General features: G+C 41.5%; 1 protein-coding gene across 4 annotated transcripts in view; it reads left to right on the forward strand.

Moving 5' to 3' along the window:
• The first annotated feature begins 5,869 nt into the window (after positions 1–5,869).
• Positions 5,870–16,084, forward strand: part of ppm1ba (protein phosphatase, Mg2+/Mn2+ dependent, 1Ba) — a 32,558-nt gene continuing 22,343 nt past the window's right edge. For 3 of the 4 annotated variants that reach the window (XM_007896850.2, XM_007896848.2, XM_007896851.2), the window contains exons 1-2: positions 7,232–7,341; positions 13,143–13,999. In XM_007896850.2, coding sequence (XP_007895041.2) covers positions 13,154–13,999 — 846 coding nt within the window. In that variant the 5' untranslated portion in view covers positions 7,232–7,341; positions 13,143–13,153. Of the gene's footprint in view, positions 5,896–7,231; positions 7,342–13,142; positions 14,000–16,084 lie in introns of those variants that run through there. The other variant, XM_042333763.1, reaches the window with a different exon arrangement.

Genomic DNA, 16,084 nt, shown 5'->3' on the forward strand with positions numbered 1-16,084 from the left:
ATCAGATTTAAATGATGTGTATATTTTTCCAGTCTTTTATTTAGAGTATACCGAAATGTGCTCAAATTTCGCAAAGTTTTCTGTATAGCCAGTGTGTAAGTGGGGATGGGGGGGAGGAGGGTGGGGGCAAACTTTGCAGCCAATTTGCGCACAGCAATATCCTACCAATAGCCAAAACTGAATGAACAATTTATCTGGGGATTGTTGGTTGGAACACCAAGAAAAGCTTTAGTGTATTGGAGTAAATTTTGTGCATCAAGATCATTTATAACTAATGTAATTTTTTAAAAGAAACTATTTCAAATTACACAACTGTGGTTTTGGAACTTGGGTGTACAAATGAGGAAGTTCCTGGGTTCAAACCCTGCTTTGTCTCATCTGGTGCAATAGTTGAATAATAAATTGCCTCAGTGTTTCCTGGGTTGGGGGTAGGAAACGTTCCTCTGGATTCCAGCTTACAACTACTGTTCAGTGATTTGGTGAAAGCGCATGTAGTAGGTTGGGGTGTGATGTCCCTGGCCCCATGTGGAATAGCCTGATGATGATTCCTGCTTGGGTTTGCATGTAAAGACTGATAAAACCGAGATTTAATTGAGAGAAAATTGAGGTGGAGGAGAAGGGGGGAAAAAAAACAATTAGTGAAGCACTCATGTAATAATAACCAGATAAATACATTTACTCATGCCTGCATGGTTTTAAAGTCTTCCCATCCAGTTTTTACAGGTATTCAGCACTTGGTTCTTAATTTATTTAAGAATAATTATGGAAGTCGGGGAAGGAAAAGCATTTTTTTAAAATGTCTTTGTTTACATAAAGATTTTTGTGGTAGGTAACAACAGAAATTTAGTCCACAAGTCTGCTGGAGTAACTGAGTATATACTAAATCAGCTACTGCCGACACAAACCTAATGGTTGCGTCAAGATAGGTGGCTTGGCATTGGTACAGTGGCATGTGGAGTCCAATATAATGGCTGGAGCTGTCCTGATTAAAAACATGTTGTGACAGGAATTGAATTCACTGTTTACTTACTGGCATTAATCCATCTCCCCTAGGCTGGTAGATGCAAGATAGTAAGTAAATAGTTAAACTGGGTGCTCCAGTTTCATTTGAAACTCTGCATGTACAGACCTACGTGTGTAACATAGCAAGCACATACCTGCGTAAAGGTTTCTAGGTTTCAGAGGAAACCTGAAAACCACTGTCCTAGACCGATTGAAGTGACACCTCGTTTTATGTTCACCTCACCTGCTCTGATCTAGTCACTAAAACAAAGTTGAAACTGAATCCTAATTCCTTTAATGTCTTATTTTAAAATTGATGAGGTTCTTTCAAAATGCACTTGCTGTTTCTTTGGTTTAATACAACTTATCGCTATTGCAAAATCTTGTTACATATGCATTTTCAACTATTGCACAAGATATAATTAATGCATCATGTGCAATCGTCCAATAATGTGACGGAGCAAAGTTCAATCGCCAGCCAAATAGTTTTTCTTTCATGGTGTCATCAACACAACATGAATTCCAGCCAGAACTCACTGATGGAGCATGCAAGTTTTTTTGTTCTGGAACCAAATATTGCATCCTTTAATATAGTTGCTTTTACAGATCAAAAATACAATTTACCTCATTGTGGTTGAACGACACGTAGTTCATCAGTGTGTGGTTAAGTTGTATTTTTTTAAAAAAAAACTAAATTGCAGGTCTCTCAAAATGACACCACTGAAGTCTTACTACTAATATTTATAGCAGGTTAAGAAAGGGACTGGGATTTTGTTGAAAAATACATTGAGTGAAACTGGCAAGTGAGTTTACATATCTGAGTTTCATGAATCATTTTGCTTTAACAAGAGGTGCCTTACAAATTGCACAAGTAATTTTATATCCCTTACAACAACAAAAACAACTTGCATTTATATAGCACCCTTCAACTAACATCTAGGCTAACATCTTGGAAAGTTTTAGTGACTGGGTCAGACACCGAGCAGGGAGGCAACCGTAGGCTTGGTTGAAGAAGTGGGTTTTAAGGCAGTTCTTAAAGACAGAAGAGGAAGGAAGGGGGAGATGGAAGGTTGGGGGGAGAGACCTCCAGAGGTTAGCAATGCACCTCTACGGGATACACCTGGTCTCATACACCTCTGTTTTCCCCCATAATTACGATTAATAGCCCAGCCAAGACTTGGATGTTAATCAGATAGAGCGATACCTTATTTTATACAAACATTTTAGTGAATCCTAATGTCCAACATTCAACTATTGGTGTAAACAAGGTGTGATATTTACTTCTTCCCCCATCTCTCTCAGATGGGAGGGGCAGAAATTTGAGAATACAAATGTAGAAAGTTGGATGCCAGTGCTTAATAATTCAGTCCATATTAAAAGTTGAGAGGAAATGTACACTTTTAATTCCCCAAAACAAAGCAAGTTCCCTCGATTGCTTGATATAAATATATAAGATTCTACAAGAAGCAAGTCATTTTGATTACAAGCACTGCTCCTCCAGTTGTGCTTTTACAAGCAAATCTCTATTACTATTCAATTTGTTTACTTCAACCCAATTTGTTTACCTGGGGTGAGAATAAGAGAAATCGAAACCTTGGACCTATCCTAGTCATTTCAGTTCATAAAAATCTTCAATGTTTCTTATTAGTACTGCAAACATGTGAACAAGCCCTGCCTGGAACAGTATATTTTGGGAAATTTGCCAGTCCAGGTGGATTTGCAAAAATGAAGTCCTCGGCAATATAGATTACACTTCCTTCACTTTCTAAATTTGGTTTCGCATAAACTGAACATGCTGTTGCAGGCCAAGTATGCTTGGAATTACAAATGCTATCGGGCTTCATGACATTTTGCTTCATTATTTGGTGAAATGTTTTTTTCCTGTTGCAATAAATATTTTTTAAAAGTTTATCAATATTTTTGTAACGTTGGTAGATGTCAAGTGTTTTTTTAAGTTAAGAATGAAATATTTATTGCCTGCTGACAGTCTTACTTTCCTCTATTGCTGCTGTAACCCTTAGCTATGCCATAGTCACCTTGAGCAGAGGGGGCAAGGGCAGGACCGATGGGCGGACAGTCAGATTTTTTTCCAATGCTCCTTATTGGCCTCACTTGCTTAACTCTCCAGAAGCTTCAGCTGACTGAGAACTTTGAAGCCTGAGTTCTCTCCTGTACAAGGTTCTACACTCGCCTCGCCCCAATGACTTTTAGTACCTCAGAAGATCAAGTTTAAAAGCATTTTTATCGTATTAAAACCTTTCATAGTTGCATCCCATCCAATATATGCAGTCTTTGTCAGTCTTGCCATTTCAGCCCATACACTCTTTTTCTGTCTCTAGTCTTATTTCTTGCTTGCCATTCTCTTTGCTGCTTTAACCACTTTGCCCCATCCTCTGGAACTCTATTCCCAAACCAATTTGCCTTACTAATTCTCTCCCCGACTTTNAAAAAACTTCTGAAATCTCTTATGACCATGTCTTTGGTCATTATTTATTCCCACTATAATCCACCATTATATTTGTCGAGCTCTTTTGGATATTTTACGTGAAAGGCCTCCTGCATGTCCCTCGTGCCCTCCGTTCCACCATCGGTGGCTGTAATTTCAACAGTGGATGAATCAAACCAGATTCTTGCTGACTTGTGAAATATCATGCAGTTTTAGCTTATGGCAGTTTTGCACGTCACAATGAGGGAAAGAGACGAGTCCTGCTGTTTCCCCTCCAGTCCTGCCCTTAACTGTAGTCTGGATTCCTACCTTAACTGTTACGTAGGGACAGGCTAAAGATAAAGGTTTCAACGTTTCAGTGCACAGTACTTCATTTAAATCTATACATGTGCTGTAGAATATTTTGTTTCATCTGGTTTTGCTGTTACTTTGGGAACTGCTGAACAGGGCAAGACAGGAAACGTGACCGTTTTCTTTAACCTTGTCTTGGTCTCCTGAAGGTGCTAATTTAGCTGGGATTCACTTCTACAGGTGCTGGCAGCCCTTTGCTGGCTCCACATGTAGGCAATCTTTGTGTGTTCCTAGACTGTGATGTTGGCAGACTATTCAGCCATTGAGAGCATCACAGCTGAGCCGAATCTTGTAATTGCCAATGTCTACACATGTGCCTACCAGCAGGAATAACTGATGCAGGAACCTTGGATTCTCTCCTTGCTCCGGATGGGTCTTAAGGACAGTTGTAGTTCCCTAACTGCTGACCCAGATGAGATCTGCACTGAAATTCCCAGTCTCCATTTGGTGGCTTTCCACATTGACATAGCTATGATTACATGAATTCACTGTAAACCAAATCCTGCCATTTGTAGCACATTGCATTTGCTGTTCCGCTAAGTTAACTTTTCATTATTATATTAGTTAATGTTTAATATTAAACATAATCCCTATTGGCTGCTTTTGCATTTTGCCCTTTTAGTACTGAAAACAAACATTTGTGCGGGTTCAAATGCTATCAATTTTTAGGGTCATTTGATTGCTAAGCTATACATTCCTTTGGAACCTTTTAGTATTTAAGGTATTTTTTTTAAAAAGACAGTTGCACTCTAGTGGTTATTTCTACAGGAAAATCCAAACTACTGTAGATATATATGTTGTTTAAAAACACAAAACAAAATGAATACTGGACTTGGTTTTTGCAAACACAATTCGAAATTACGTCAACACAAAATAAACTGCATTGTACAACTGCTGTACAATATTTCATCAGTGAAAGCGCTCTGGGACACTAGTCTGCATGAGAGACGCTATATAAATACAAGTTGTTGTTAAAAAGGTAATGCCTGGTTTACAGATGCAGAGCTCTCCTTTGAATGCTTATAGTAAACAAAATGTTTTCTCTTGTTTTGCAATTGAGAACGTAACAGTTTTTAAATGTTAACCTGTTCACTTTTGTTTCTCTGGTCTTGTTATTTTCAATAGAAAATGTTTTGAATAAGATAGCCAGGAAGCACAATATCCAGATAGCCATAGAAGGACGACTAAAATCTGAGCAAATATAAGGCCATCAGTCTTTCTCACAGTAGCTTCACAATAAACAATCGTTCTGAAATTGAGTCTTGTCAAGAATATATATTAATAGAGCGTTAACTCCATAGCAGCCCTGTATGCATTAGGCTAATTACATCAAATGCATAGAGGACAATAATTCTTTGCACCTACTGAGATGTTTAAGATGGGTTTTGCTTCTATTAAGAGTTTTCAGCAAGAAGCGGATCAAAAGAAAACACGCGGGGGAGGATCACTGGGGTGTGTTTATGGATTCTTTAACCACTCGTCATAGCTGTAAAATGACACAGATTGTTTGCTAGGATTCTATAAAGGCTAAACTGTGGTTCATGGCTGTGTATCTATCATTAGTAACAAGGGCATGGTGGTGGTGTCATTGTTGTATAGAGGAAATGCCGTATTGGTCTAGGTTAAAATAAAATCAAGTCCTGAATGCCCCCCCAATGGCAGTCCAATATTTTGAATTAAAGTTTTGGTTGTTTACAACTGAGTTATTTTTGTCAAATGTATTCAGTTTTACGAAGATGTTGGTTACATTTAAGGGCCAAAAATATAAAGTTATTATGCTTAATGTATTAATTCAAGGTCGCACAAGTATTTTAAAAGAGCACTTCGAACCATAAAGGGTAAGACAGCTTAGGACAAGGTGAAAATAGATGTATATAAAATGTATCCTTGGATGTTTCACTAAACATGTCTCGGAATTTTGAAATATTTACAATGTACAGCTAAAAGGTTTTCTCCAAGGATACGCTTAAAGTACTTTCTGCTCGTTTCTGTTGTAGCTTTGCCACAGGCACTGAAATCTGACTCTGGAATATAAATAGCGAAAGGAGTTTAAAATGCTTAGTACACAGTTGCTGTCAGGAGTGATGCTGCAAAGTGTAAGTACTGGGGGTGGCTGTTGATTCACTACACCTTGCACTGCCTTGTTTCCAGACATTTTTTTAAAAAAAAAATGTTTTCATCTTCCACGATGACCGTAGTCATTTAAAGCAAATCAAACACAATTGTGTCTTGATCTAGTTGGCAGAAATTACTAATTGGAACATTGAAGTTCTTTCTAAATCGCAACCGGTAAAAACAAATCGAGTTGGTACAGCAGTGTGTCCAGATAAGAGCCGGGAAATAAATGTTTTAGTAGGTGGAGTGTGAATACAGTGCTTTGGCTATTATTAACTCGTGCATGTGCAACTTAACCATCAACAACAACAACAACAGCAGCAGCCACACAATTACATTTGTTGGGACGTCCTCCTGACGTGAAAGGCGCTTTATAAATGGAATCTTGTTGTTGTTGTTGTTGTTGTAAAGCGCCTTTCACGCCTTGGGACGTCCTCCCGACATGACAGGCGCCACGTACGGCGGATGCGATGCTGGCGGCCGTGGTTGTTTCTCGTTGGGAGGGCTGTCCCCGAGGGGCTGGAGCGGCGCGGGCTCGATACGTCGCCGCCGTCGGAGCGAGACCGTGCCGCTGCGCTGTCTGCTCGTGTCCTTTCGTTCCGGTTAGTTCCGGTCGCCCGTTCGGAGCGTGTGGCCCTCGGCCAGAGGTCGGGGGGGGTGGTGGGGTGGGGTGTGGTGTGGGGGTGTGTGAGGGAGGGGGGGGGGGGTAACGTCAAATCCAACTAACTTCATCAATTAAGTCTGCGCGCCATCGAGTTAGTTGTGTGTTTTTTTAAAAAAAACAGACAGTCGGGAGTTTCAACCCAGAGGAGCGAGAGAGAGAGAGAGAGAGGTTGAGCTGGGGTTGCGTTTGTTTTGTTTGAGGGGTGGGGGTCGGGGTGGGGGTGGGGTGGTGGGAGGAGGGGGGGGTTGGAGATGTTACTCGGGGGGGCGGGCGGGCGCTAGGACCGCGGGGCCGCCGCCGACACCAGGCGGGAAATGACGACCTAGGCCCGAGCGAGGCCTGCGCCTGGTCTGTCGGTCGTCAGAGGATCGATCCCCGCGCCCTCAGTCCCGGAGGACGACCCCGGTTGCCATTTCGAGGCGGTTCGTTGACGGTCTCTCTCTCTCTCTCCTCCTCCTTCTCCTCCTCCTTCTCCTCTAATCCCTGTGCACACGGCGATGACTCGAGTTGGAAGCCGACATTAAACGCCAGAGATACCCCCCCAAAAAAATACCTCACACACACACACACACTCACTCACACACTCACACTCACTCACACTCACTCTCTCACACTCACTCACTCACTCACTCACACACTCACACACACGGGGGTGGGGAAGAGGAAGAGGACGGAGAGAGAGAGAGAGAGAGAGAGAGAGAAGCAGAACTTAAGACGAAAAGGGGAGACCTCTGAATGCCGGAAAACTCAGACTGGAGAATCGGTAACGAGAGGATAGGAGCCCAGAAAATCCAAACACTGCACTGGAGGGCCGGAGGCCTTGGTCCGGGCTAATGCTGGGGGGCCCTGGTCCAGGGCTAATGCTGGGGGGCCCTGGTCCAGGCTAATGCTGGGGGGGGCCTTGGTCCAGGCTAATGCTGGGGGGGCCCTGGTCCAGGCTAATGCTGGGGGGCCTTGGTCCAGGCTAACCCCGGAGGGGGCCCTGGTCCAGGCTAATGCTGGGGGCCCTGGTCCAGGCTAATGCTGGGGGGCCCTAGTCCAGGCTAATGCTGGGGGGCCCTGGTCCAGGCTAATGCTGGGGGGCCCTGGTCCAGGCTAATGCTGGGGGGGGGGCCCTGGTCCAGGCTAAGCCCCTGGTCCAGGGGGGGCCCTGGTCCAGGCTAATGCTGGGGGGCCTTGGTCCAGGCTAATGCTGGGAGGCCCTGGTCCAGGCTAATGCTGGGGCCCTGGTCCAGGCTAATGCTGGGGGGCCCTGGTCCAGGCTAATGCTGGGGGGGCCCTGGTCCAGGCTAATGCTGGGGGGGCCCTGGTCCAGGCTAATGCTGGGGGGCCCTGGTCCAGGCTAATGCTGGGGGGCCCTGGTCCAGGCTAATGCTGGGGGGCCCTGGTCCAGGCTAATGCTGGGGGCCCTGGTCCAGGCTAATGCTGGGGGGCCTTGGTCCAGGCTAATGCTGGGGGGCCCTAGTCCAGGCTAATGCTGGGGGGGCCCTAGTCCAGGCTAATGCTGGGGGGCCCTAGTCCAGGCTAATGCTGGGGGGCCCTGGTCCAGGCTAATGCTGGGGGGCCCTGGTCCAGGGCTAATGCTGGGGGGGCCCTAGTCCAGGCTAATGCTGGGGGGCCCTAGTCCAGGCTAATGCTGGGGGGCCTTGGTCCAGGCTAATGCTGGGGGGCCTTGGTCCAGGCTAATGCTGTATTAGTGCGTTTTCTTTAAAGAGGCTGAAGGGAAGAAAAGGAAAACAAGATCTCCATAATGTGTGGCCATGAGATATGTAGTATGTCCTGGGCCAGTACTGTCGACCCCCAGGGGCGATCGAGTTGTTCACCAGGGACAATGCCCTCTTCCCCTCCAAAAAAAAAAAGTCCCTTCTCAAAAGTGGAGGGACCACAGACTTCAAATTAATTCTGGTAAAATACAGGACGTGCCTGTAATTAAAAAAAATAAAAGATGGCCGGATAACTTCCAGCACTAAAATAGTACGAGTGCACCGAGGGTAAAGTCGATCCAACAAGTTGAACTTGGTGGCAAATCAAGTTAGTTAAAGGGAGAGAAGATCGTGGGTGTGGTCCTGTGACCAAACACTGTGCCGTGGAGTGGGGGATGTGGTTTCATATCTGATGTTCCCCCACCCTAGTGAATTATTAATCTTGCCCGTATAATGAAGTAGTCACTGAGTAAAGGTTAGTATCTTGTCTGGTGGGAAGTAAAAGAAATGAAGGGCGGTGGGGGCGTGGAGGCAAGGTTTGCATCCTCCCCTCCCTGCAGCTGTGCTACACACTTCAGCAACTGGCTACAGATCAACGTCGCTTTGTTGATGCTCTGGTGCAAGGAGGAGGGGGGAAAAAATGACCCAGTGGGAGAATTATGTTCCAAAAATCATTCAGGCACTTTAATAAAAGAAAACTTTTGAAACCAGGGGATTGTTAGGCTCTCTCAGTGCACTAAAATAGCTTTTTGTAAACAAGTTGTACAATTTCTTCAGCCCAGTTATACAATTAGTAATAATGTATTTAGATTATTGATGGAATGATATTCTTTAATGATTGGGATTATATTTCTAGAGTTGCCGTGGGAGGGGGTTTGGGGATGGGAGGAGAAGAAGAAAATATCTCCAGTTGGAGCTTCATATTAATACCTCTCCCACAGTCTAACTTCTTGGAAGTTGCTTAAATACAAAGTTCAATTCCTCCATTCGGTTACTTTTCAAAACAAGTCATACAATTTTGTAAATCCAGTTTGAAATGTTCAGCAGCCATCAGTATGGAAATTATGCAGAATGAAAGCTAAAGACATAGTGCTTGGACTTTTTGGCTCATAGGTTAGCAGTTCCATGATCAATATGACAGTCTAGTCAACCATCGACAGTATTATTGGATTACTGTGGACCTGCTTGGCTTTTTGCCAGACATGGCTCCTTGGAACCAGTTCAGCTCAGAGGGACACCACACTCTGTTTTCTAATAAAAGGGTGGAATTTATGTTTTTGTATTGGAAAATAATTAGGCAGTGGAAGAAGAATACTTCAAGCTGTTGAATGCACATAAGTAAAGAACAAAGTCCTGTGCCAAGTTGAAGTGTAATAAAGTAATTGTTTTGTAGTTGCTGTTTATAACTTGATGACTGAAGCAAAGTCTTTGTACATTTCCAAAGATATTTTACAAATAGTGACTGTGCTTGAGGCTCATAGCAGTGACCTGCTGTATTTACTGTAGTTTCAAAACTGACTGAGTGTTCTAATATGTAGGGAGGCATTATTGTATACTTATAATAATATATTGTATTATATAATTTATATTGTATATAAATTGTTAATATGTCCATGAGTAGAGAGAAGAGAATGAAAAATAGTGAAGGTTCTGCACGTCTTGACAATTTACCTACAAAAATGGGAGGAGGATGCACACCAGATCAGTGGTACTTTAACATTGTGGTTTCTTGTGTTTTATGAGCTGAACATCATTTCTGTTATTTTGTCTCGGTTATAAATTGAGCTTTGGGAATGTGCAACCATCTGCTTTTTACCCTTTCAAGCCAGACTAACTTCAACTCAACAATTAAAACAATTTTGCAAGTAGCTAATTTAATAATACAAAATAATACTATTGGTGGTCAATCATTAACTGATTCCTCATTTGTGAAGGCCTTTTGGCAAATTATGGTTCTGTTTCAATCTGGTGTCTTAATACTGTATGATATCACTGTGCAGTAAGTAATTAAGGCAACCATGACTCAATTACTAATTCACATAAAACAATTCAATATTTGGAAATATATTTGTGTTGAGGTGGTCTAATTTTAATCGTGGAAATGTTACACCCGTGCACTCAATTCATTTTAATATTGGAATGATTTCAGATAAATAATTTCTTATATTGCCTATTAAATTTCTGTTGTGTGTTGCAGTGTTGCACAACTACTAGCCATATTTTGGATACACCAAATAAAAATATAAAAGATGCTCCTTGTGTTGCTAGAATCTTTATGTATCCAGTTGCACAAACCAAGCAGCATTGAGTCGATTCCAGTTACTACTCAAAATCTAACGAGAAGTCTTTTAGTGAGCTGTTGTGAAAAAATAAAATGTAATTTTTTTTCCAAAAAGTATACCAATCAAAAAATAACTATGAGGACACTACCTGAGCTTTAGAAGTTTTTGTGCTGCCTGCAAAATACACCCAATTTTTTTCCATTTAAACAGCTGTGTGCAAAAGTGCAGTGTTGCTTCTGGCAGTAGTTTTGGTAAAGCATGATGTTGCTTAGGTTACCTTAGCATAGTTTAAAACATCTTAGTGAACTAAGAATTTAGATAAAATGCAAAATACTGCAGATGCTGGAAATCTGAAACAAAAACAGAAGTCTCTGGGCAGCAGAGAAAGGAAACTGAGTCAACGTTTCGGGTCCACGATCCTAAGTCGCTAACTGGTGTTTTTGTTTAGACTTTAGGTAATTTAGTTTCTCTTCAGCCAAATAAGGTGTAGTAATAAATCTCTGAACATTTTGTGTTGTATTTGTGAACAATGAAAGGACCTTTGTTTTTGAATGTTACTTTTTATATAACCTAATCATTGTATTTGATATAGCTCCTTATCATGTTGGCGAGACATCTCATAGTGTTTCACAGGATACACGATAAAGTGGATTTACTGTGCATTTTTTGTGAGCAAAACAATTTCAGGTTAAATGTAAAATGGGTAAAATAGTGATTAGCTTCTAAAATCGGTGAAATAGCATATATTTGATAGGACAATTATGTGCAGCCCTATTAGAGTCTAGATATGTAGATTACAGCATTTCTTTGGGAGCTAAGGCAGCACTAGTAATTTCCGTTTTAACATCTCCTTAACATGAGATATTTTGTGTTAAATATCAATATGTCTAAATTTAAATACATTTCCATTTTCCATTCCAATATGTCCTGAGTTAGTTTCTGACAGATGAGATTACACTAGGTTGCTGCAATAGGCCAAAGGATTAAGGAGGTGAATGTTGGTCCATTCCCTCTCCTCATTCCTGTTCAGTGAATCCTTCTAGAAGTGCACCTGTGCGGCAGGTGGGTAACAACATGATTGTTGTCCACAAGGACAAGGGGGAGGCAGAATCCCCGCTAACTGGTGAAATTCTCATATGATTAATTGATGTAGTCATGACTAATTGGATGATGGTATCTGGTGCCTTCGAGGGTAGTTCCAGTGTAAGAAAAATAATCCGATCCCTTCAGGAGAGACATTTTTCCAGTAACTTGTTTAAGTATCATAGGTTGTCAACTTGTACCGTGCACTCCTCTTAAGTGCATATTGGATAATTGCTTACTCCCATTTGATTGTAGAGCAACTTCTAGGTACTGAAACTTCGCTGTTTGTATGCATGTTTTGCTCTGATCAAATGCGTATTGGAAAATTGCAAAATTTGCTTAATTGCATGACGTCTGCCCCATTCCCAATTCCATGCAATTATCCGGAATGCACTGCATTGCAAATATGGAGCAGTGCAGTGAGGCATTTGTTACCAGATATTTTGTTCAGATTGTGGAGCATTGGAAGCTGGTTTTGAAGTAGAGGTGATTAAAATTAAGTTTAGATGCTTCTGCTACACTTCGCAGTCTGGATTTTATGGAGCTATTTATAACTGTCCTTGTGGATGAAGGTCTTGTGGGCAGCTTCTACAATGTTGTACATGGAGTTTTGGTAGTGCAGGCATATAAGAGGCTAAAGATTTATTTTTAGTATTGCTCGTAGGAAAATGCTTATAAAAGCCTGACTTTGAGAATATTTTTGTGAACTGATCTTGCAGGGTTAAATCATTTGTTAATGTTTGTGCAAGTCAACTAATTTTTAGGCATTGATGTCAAAATATTCTGTCTTGCCCAGATTGTGTGATGTATCTCATACCCCAAGTCATAATGCGATGTTAAAATCTCATGAAATGGTTCATTGAAAAAAAGTTGGAAATTTGTCAGTTGGCTTCTGTTTTATAGATTTTGTGCCTGCAGAAATGAAAATGTTGGTAACTTGCCAGACCAGTTTATTGCACTTCATATTCCTTTTGGTGTAGTGTTTTTTTCTAAAAGTTTTGTATTAGGCTTTAGATTTTACTTTTTGTTGTTATCGACGAGGTATATTTTTCATGCATTTTTTAATTAAATGAAATGTGTATAAGAGCTGCGTTCCTGCCACGAAGACTGGAATTCCAGTTTCTTTCTGATACTGATTCGACTGTATAGCTATTTGGGTACGACCTCATTCTACTTTCTCTCAAAAGTCCCAGAGTATGGAAATAACATTTATTATATTTATTTCGCAGTTGTAATTATGAAACTAAAATGTATTTGTTCAGTTGTACAACTGTAATCATTATTGTGAGGTAGAGGAGAGAAACTGGCATCTTGTTTTATTTCTTGAAATTTTCTATTTACCTATACATCTGCAGTTAATGGGGAAAACAAATATTAGCATATGGCTTATTCCAAGGGCTAAAACCAAAATACAGTAATCTTTTACCCTTCAGCATCTGCACTATATCTTTGCACTTGAACAGAAATTCATTATTGGTGTCTTTATTTTCTTTCAGGAAATTGAAAAATGGGTGCGTTTTTGGATAAACCTAAAACAGAGAAACATAATGCACATGGTGCAGGAAATGGCCTCCGTTATGGCCTCAGCAGTATGCAGGGCTGGAGAGTAGAGATGGAAGATGCTCACACAGCTGTTGTCGGCATTCCTCAAGGTTTGGAATCGTGGTCCTTCTTTGCAGTGTACGATGGTCATGCAGGCTCTCGAGTGGCAAACTACTGCTCAAAGCACTTACTTGAACACATCACAGGCAATGAAGATTTCAGGGGCACAAACGTGTCCACGTATCCCTTTGAACCTACCATAGAAAATGTCAAGAATGGTATCAGAACTGGATTTTTGAAAATTGATGAGTACATGCGCAATTTTTCAGAGCTGAGAAATGGCATGGACAGGAGTGGGTCAACGGCTGTGGGAGTGATGATATCCCCAGAGCACATATACTTTATCAACTGTGGCGACTCAAGAGCTGTTCTGTACAGAAATGCACAGCTTTGCTTCTCAACACAGGATCACAAGCCTTGCAACCCAAGGGAGAAGGAGCGAATCCAGAATGCAGGAGGCAGTGTAATGATACAGCGAGTTAATGGGTCACTAGCAGTATCACGAGCGCTGGGGGACTATGATTACAAATGTGTCGATGGGAAAGGGCCTACAGAACAGCTGGTATCTCCTGAGCCTGAAGTATATGAGATTCTTCGAGCAGAAGAAGATGAGTTTATTATACTGGCATGTGACGGCATTTGGGATGTGATGTCCAATGAGGAGCTCTGTGAGTTTGTAAGGTCTAGACTAGAGATATCTGATGACCTTGAAAAAGTCTGCAACTGGGTGGTGGACACCTGCTTACACAAGGTAGCTAATTTATATATTTTTCTTAAGGATTGAATTAATTAATCGTGTGTCTGTGCGTTCTAGATTTATGTTTTAATAAGCTGTTTGCACTGATAGTTTGAGCCTTTTGAAAAATAAATCCATATGCTATTTCTCTAATAAACATGATGGCATTGATAAATATTTGTGAACTTAATATTTTTAAAATCATGTTATGCAAGGAAAAGAATAAAGTAGAGGATAGCTGTTTTCCCACAGAGGCGTGATTTCAAGATGCTTACATTCAGTCACAAATCATTCCATGCCCTGTACCTCTCCAAAATGCTCACGCCCTACTCCTTTTCCCGCCCACGTCGCTCGGGCTTACCCCCAAAACCTGCTGCTTCCGCTCGACTGGCTAGAGCCTTCTGCATGTCTCTCGTGCCCTCCGTTCCCCATTCGGTGGCCGCACTTTCAGCCACTACACCCTGAAACTCTGGAACACTTTTCCTCTATCCCTCTGGCTTGCCCCTTCCTTCCCCATTTTCAGGACGTGCCTGAAGACCTTCCTCTTCAACAGTGCCTATGGTTCGGTGTTGTGCTCCACCACTGTCAAGCGTTCTGGAATGCCATCCTGCGTGAAGGGCTCTATAAATGTTTTTGTCCCCTATTTCCTATGTCTATATATATATTATATATATGAAATATATATTTCCTGCCAACCTGCCCGTTCCCTCCGCTCAGCCGGCTCTGGCCTGCTCCACGTTCCCCGACCCACCCGCCCCACCATTGGCAGGAGAGCCTTCAGCCGTTCTGCCCCCAACCTCTGGAATTCCAAACCCCAGTCACTCAGTCTCACCCCCTCCTTAACCTCCTTCAAGTCCCGCCTTAAGACCCTCCTCTTCGACCATGTCATCGGTCACTTCCCATCCCCCTCCCCAGTTTGGGTCTGAAATGCTGTAGTCTGTCCAGCGCCTTGTGACGTCCTCCCGACATGAAAAGCGCTATACAAATGTAATCTTGTTGTTGTTGTCTCTTTCCAGTGACCTCAAAAAAGCACATGTTCAGCCTTTTGGCCTCAGTTTTGATCATGAGTTTTGCTTCAGATCCGAGTATATTGTGATACCATTTTAAATGACGGAATTATTATTGCTAATCATAATAATATTATTTGATCCACTGAGGGCTCAAAAGGAGGAGCAACACTGTTGATTCACACAATTCATGCCCTTTTATTTCTAAAGTTCACGATTGCAAAGTTGCATTTAGTTTTTGCTAAAATTGAGATTTAAGAATACTGTAGTTTGCTAATAATTACATATTACAAAATTCTTACAAACCTTGTTTTATAGGTAGTACAATCAAAATTAGCACTTATTTAAATTTCTAAGACTGATGCCTGATCAGTGTTTAGCTTTCGGATTGTGAGGTTGACACTGACATCATTTTCAGTGCACAAAAATAACGAGAGCCAAAAGTGGAGAAATATATCATATCCCAACAGTGATGTTCATCAGCTTCAGAAGCACAAAAGTTTGCTTAATGTTTTCTAGGTTGTTTTAATTTAAAATTGAAATGTTTTTGTTATAAATAGTTGGACTTCCATAAACAGTTGCAATGTGGAAATATTTCTTTGCCTGTTTCAGCCAATTTGTCTTGCACAGATAGATGTTAATTAAAACCAAATGGTTATCCTATTTTCCAGCTTTAACTGAAAACAAGTCATAAACATTTTTTAATGTGACTTTGAAATGAACACTTTTACTCCTTTGTGTTCATGCTCCCTTCCAGCCCCCTCCAAACAAAATAAATAAGGACTTTTCTGCCTTGGGAGCAGTCTCTGAACTGTTCAGTTGCATGAAGCACCAGTGCTAGTGATCAATTCCTTTTGATTCAAATTGGGTTCCTCCTTTGGACTGCTACAGCTGTAGATCTGCTTCACAGCAGTTATATCCTGAGTTTGAAAATCTGATTAGCAATATTTGAAAATGAGTTTGAAAATCTGATCAGCAGTATTTATCTGAACTTCGGCATCCCTTTAATTCCAATGCTCTTCTAGTTATTGACTGTGCATCAAGTTATTAGGTTGGTATAGTGAGAGATCGAATTAAAATGCTAATAACTTGC

Source organism: Callorhinchus milii, unplaced genomic scaffold (assembly GCF_018977255.1).
Source record: "Callorhinchus milii isolate IMCB2004 unplaced genomic scaffold, IMCB_Cmil_1.0 Scaffold3, whole genome shotgun sequence".
NCBI classification, from domain to species: Eukaryota; Metazoa; Chordata; class Chondrichthyes; order Chimaeriformes; family Callorhinchidae; genus Callorhinchus; species Callorhinchus milii.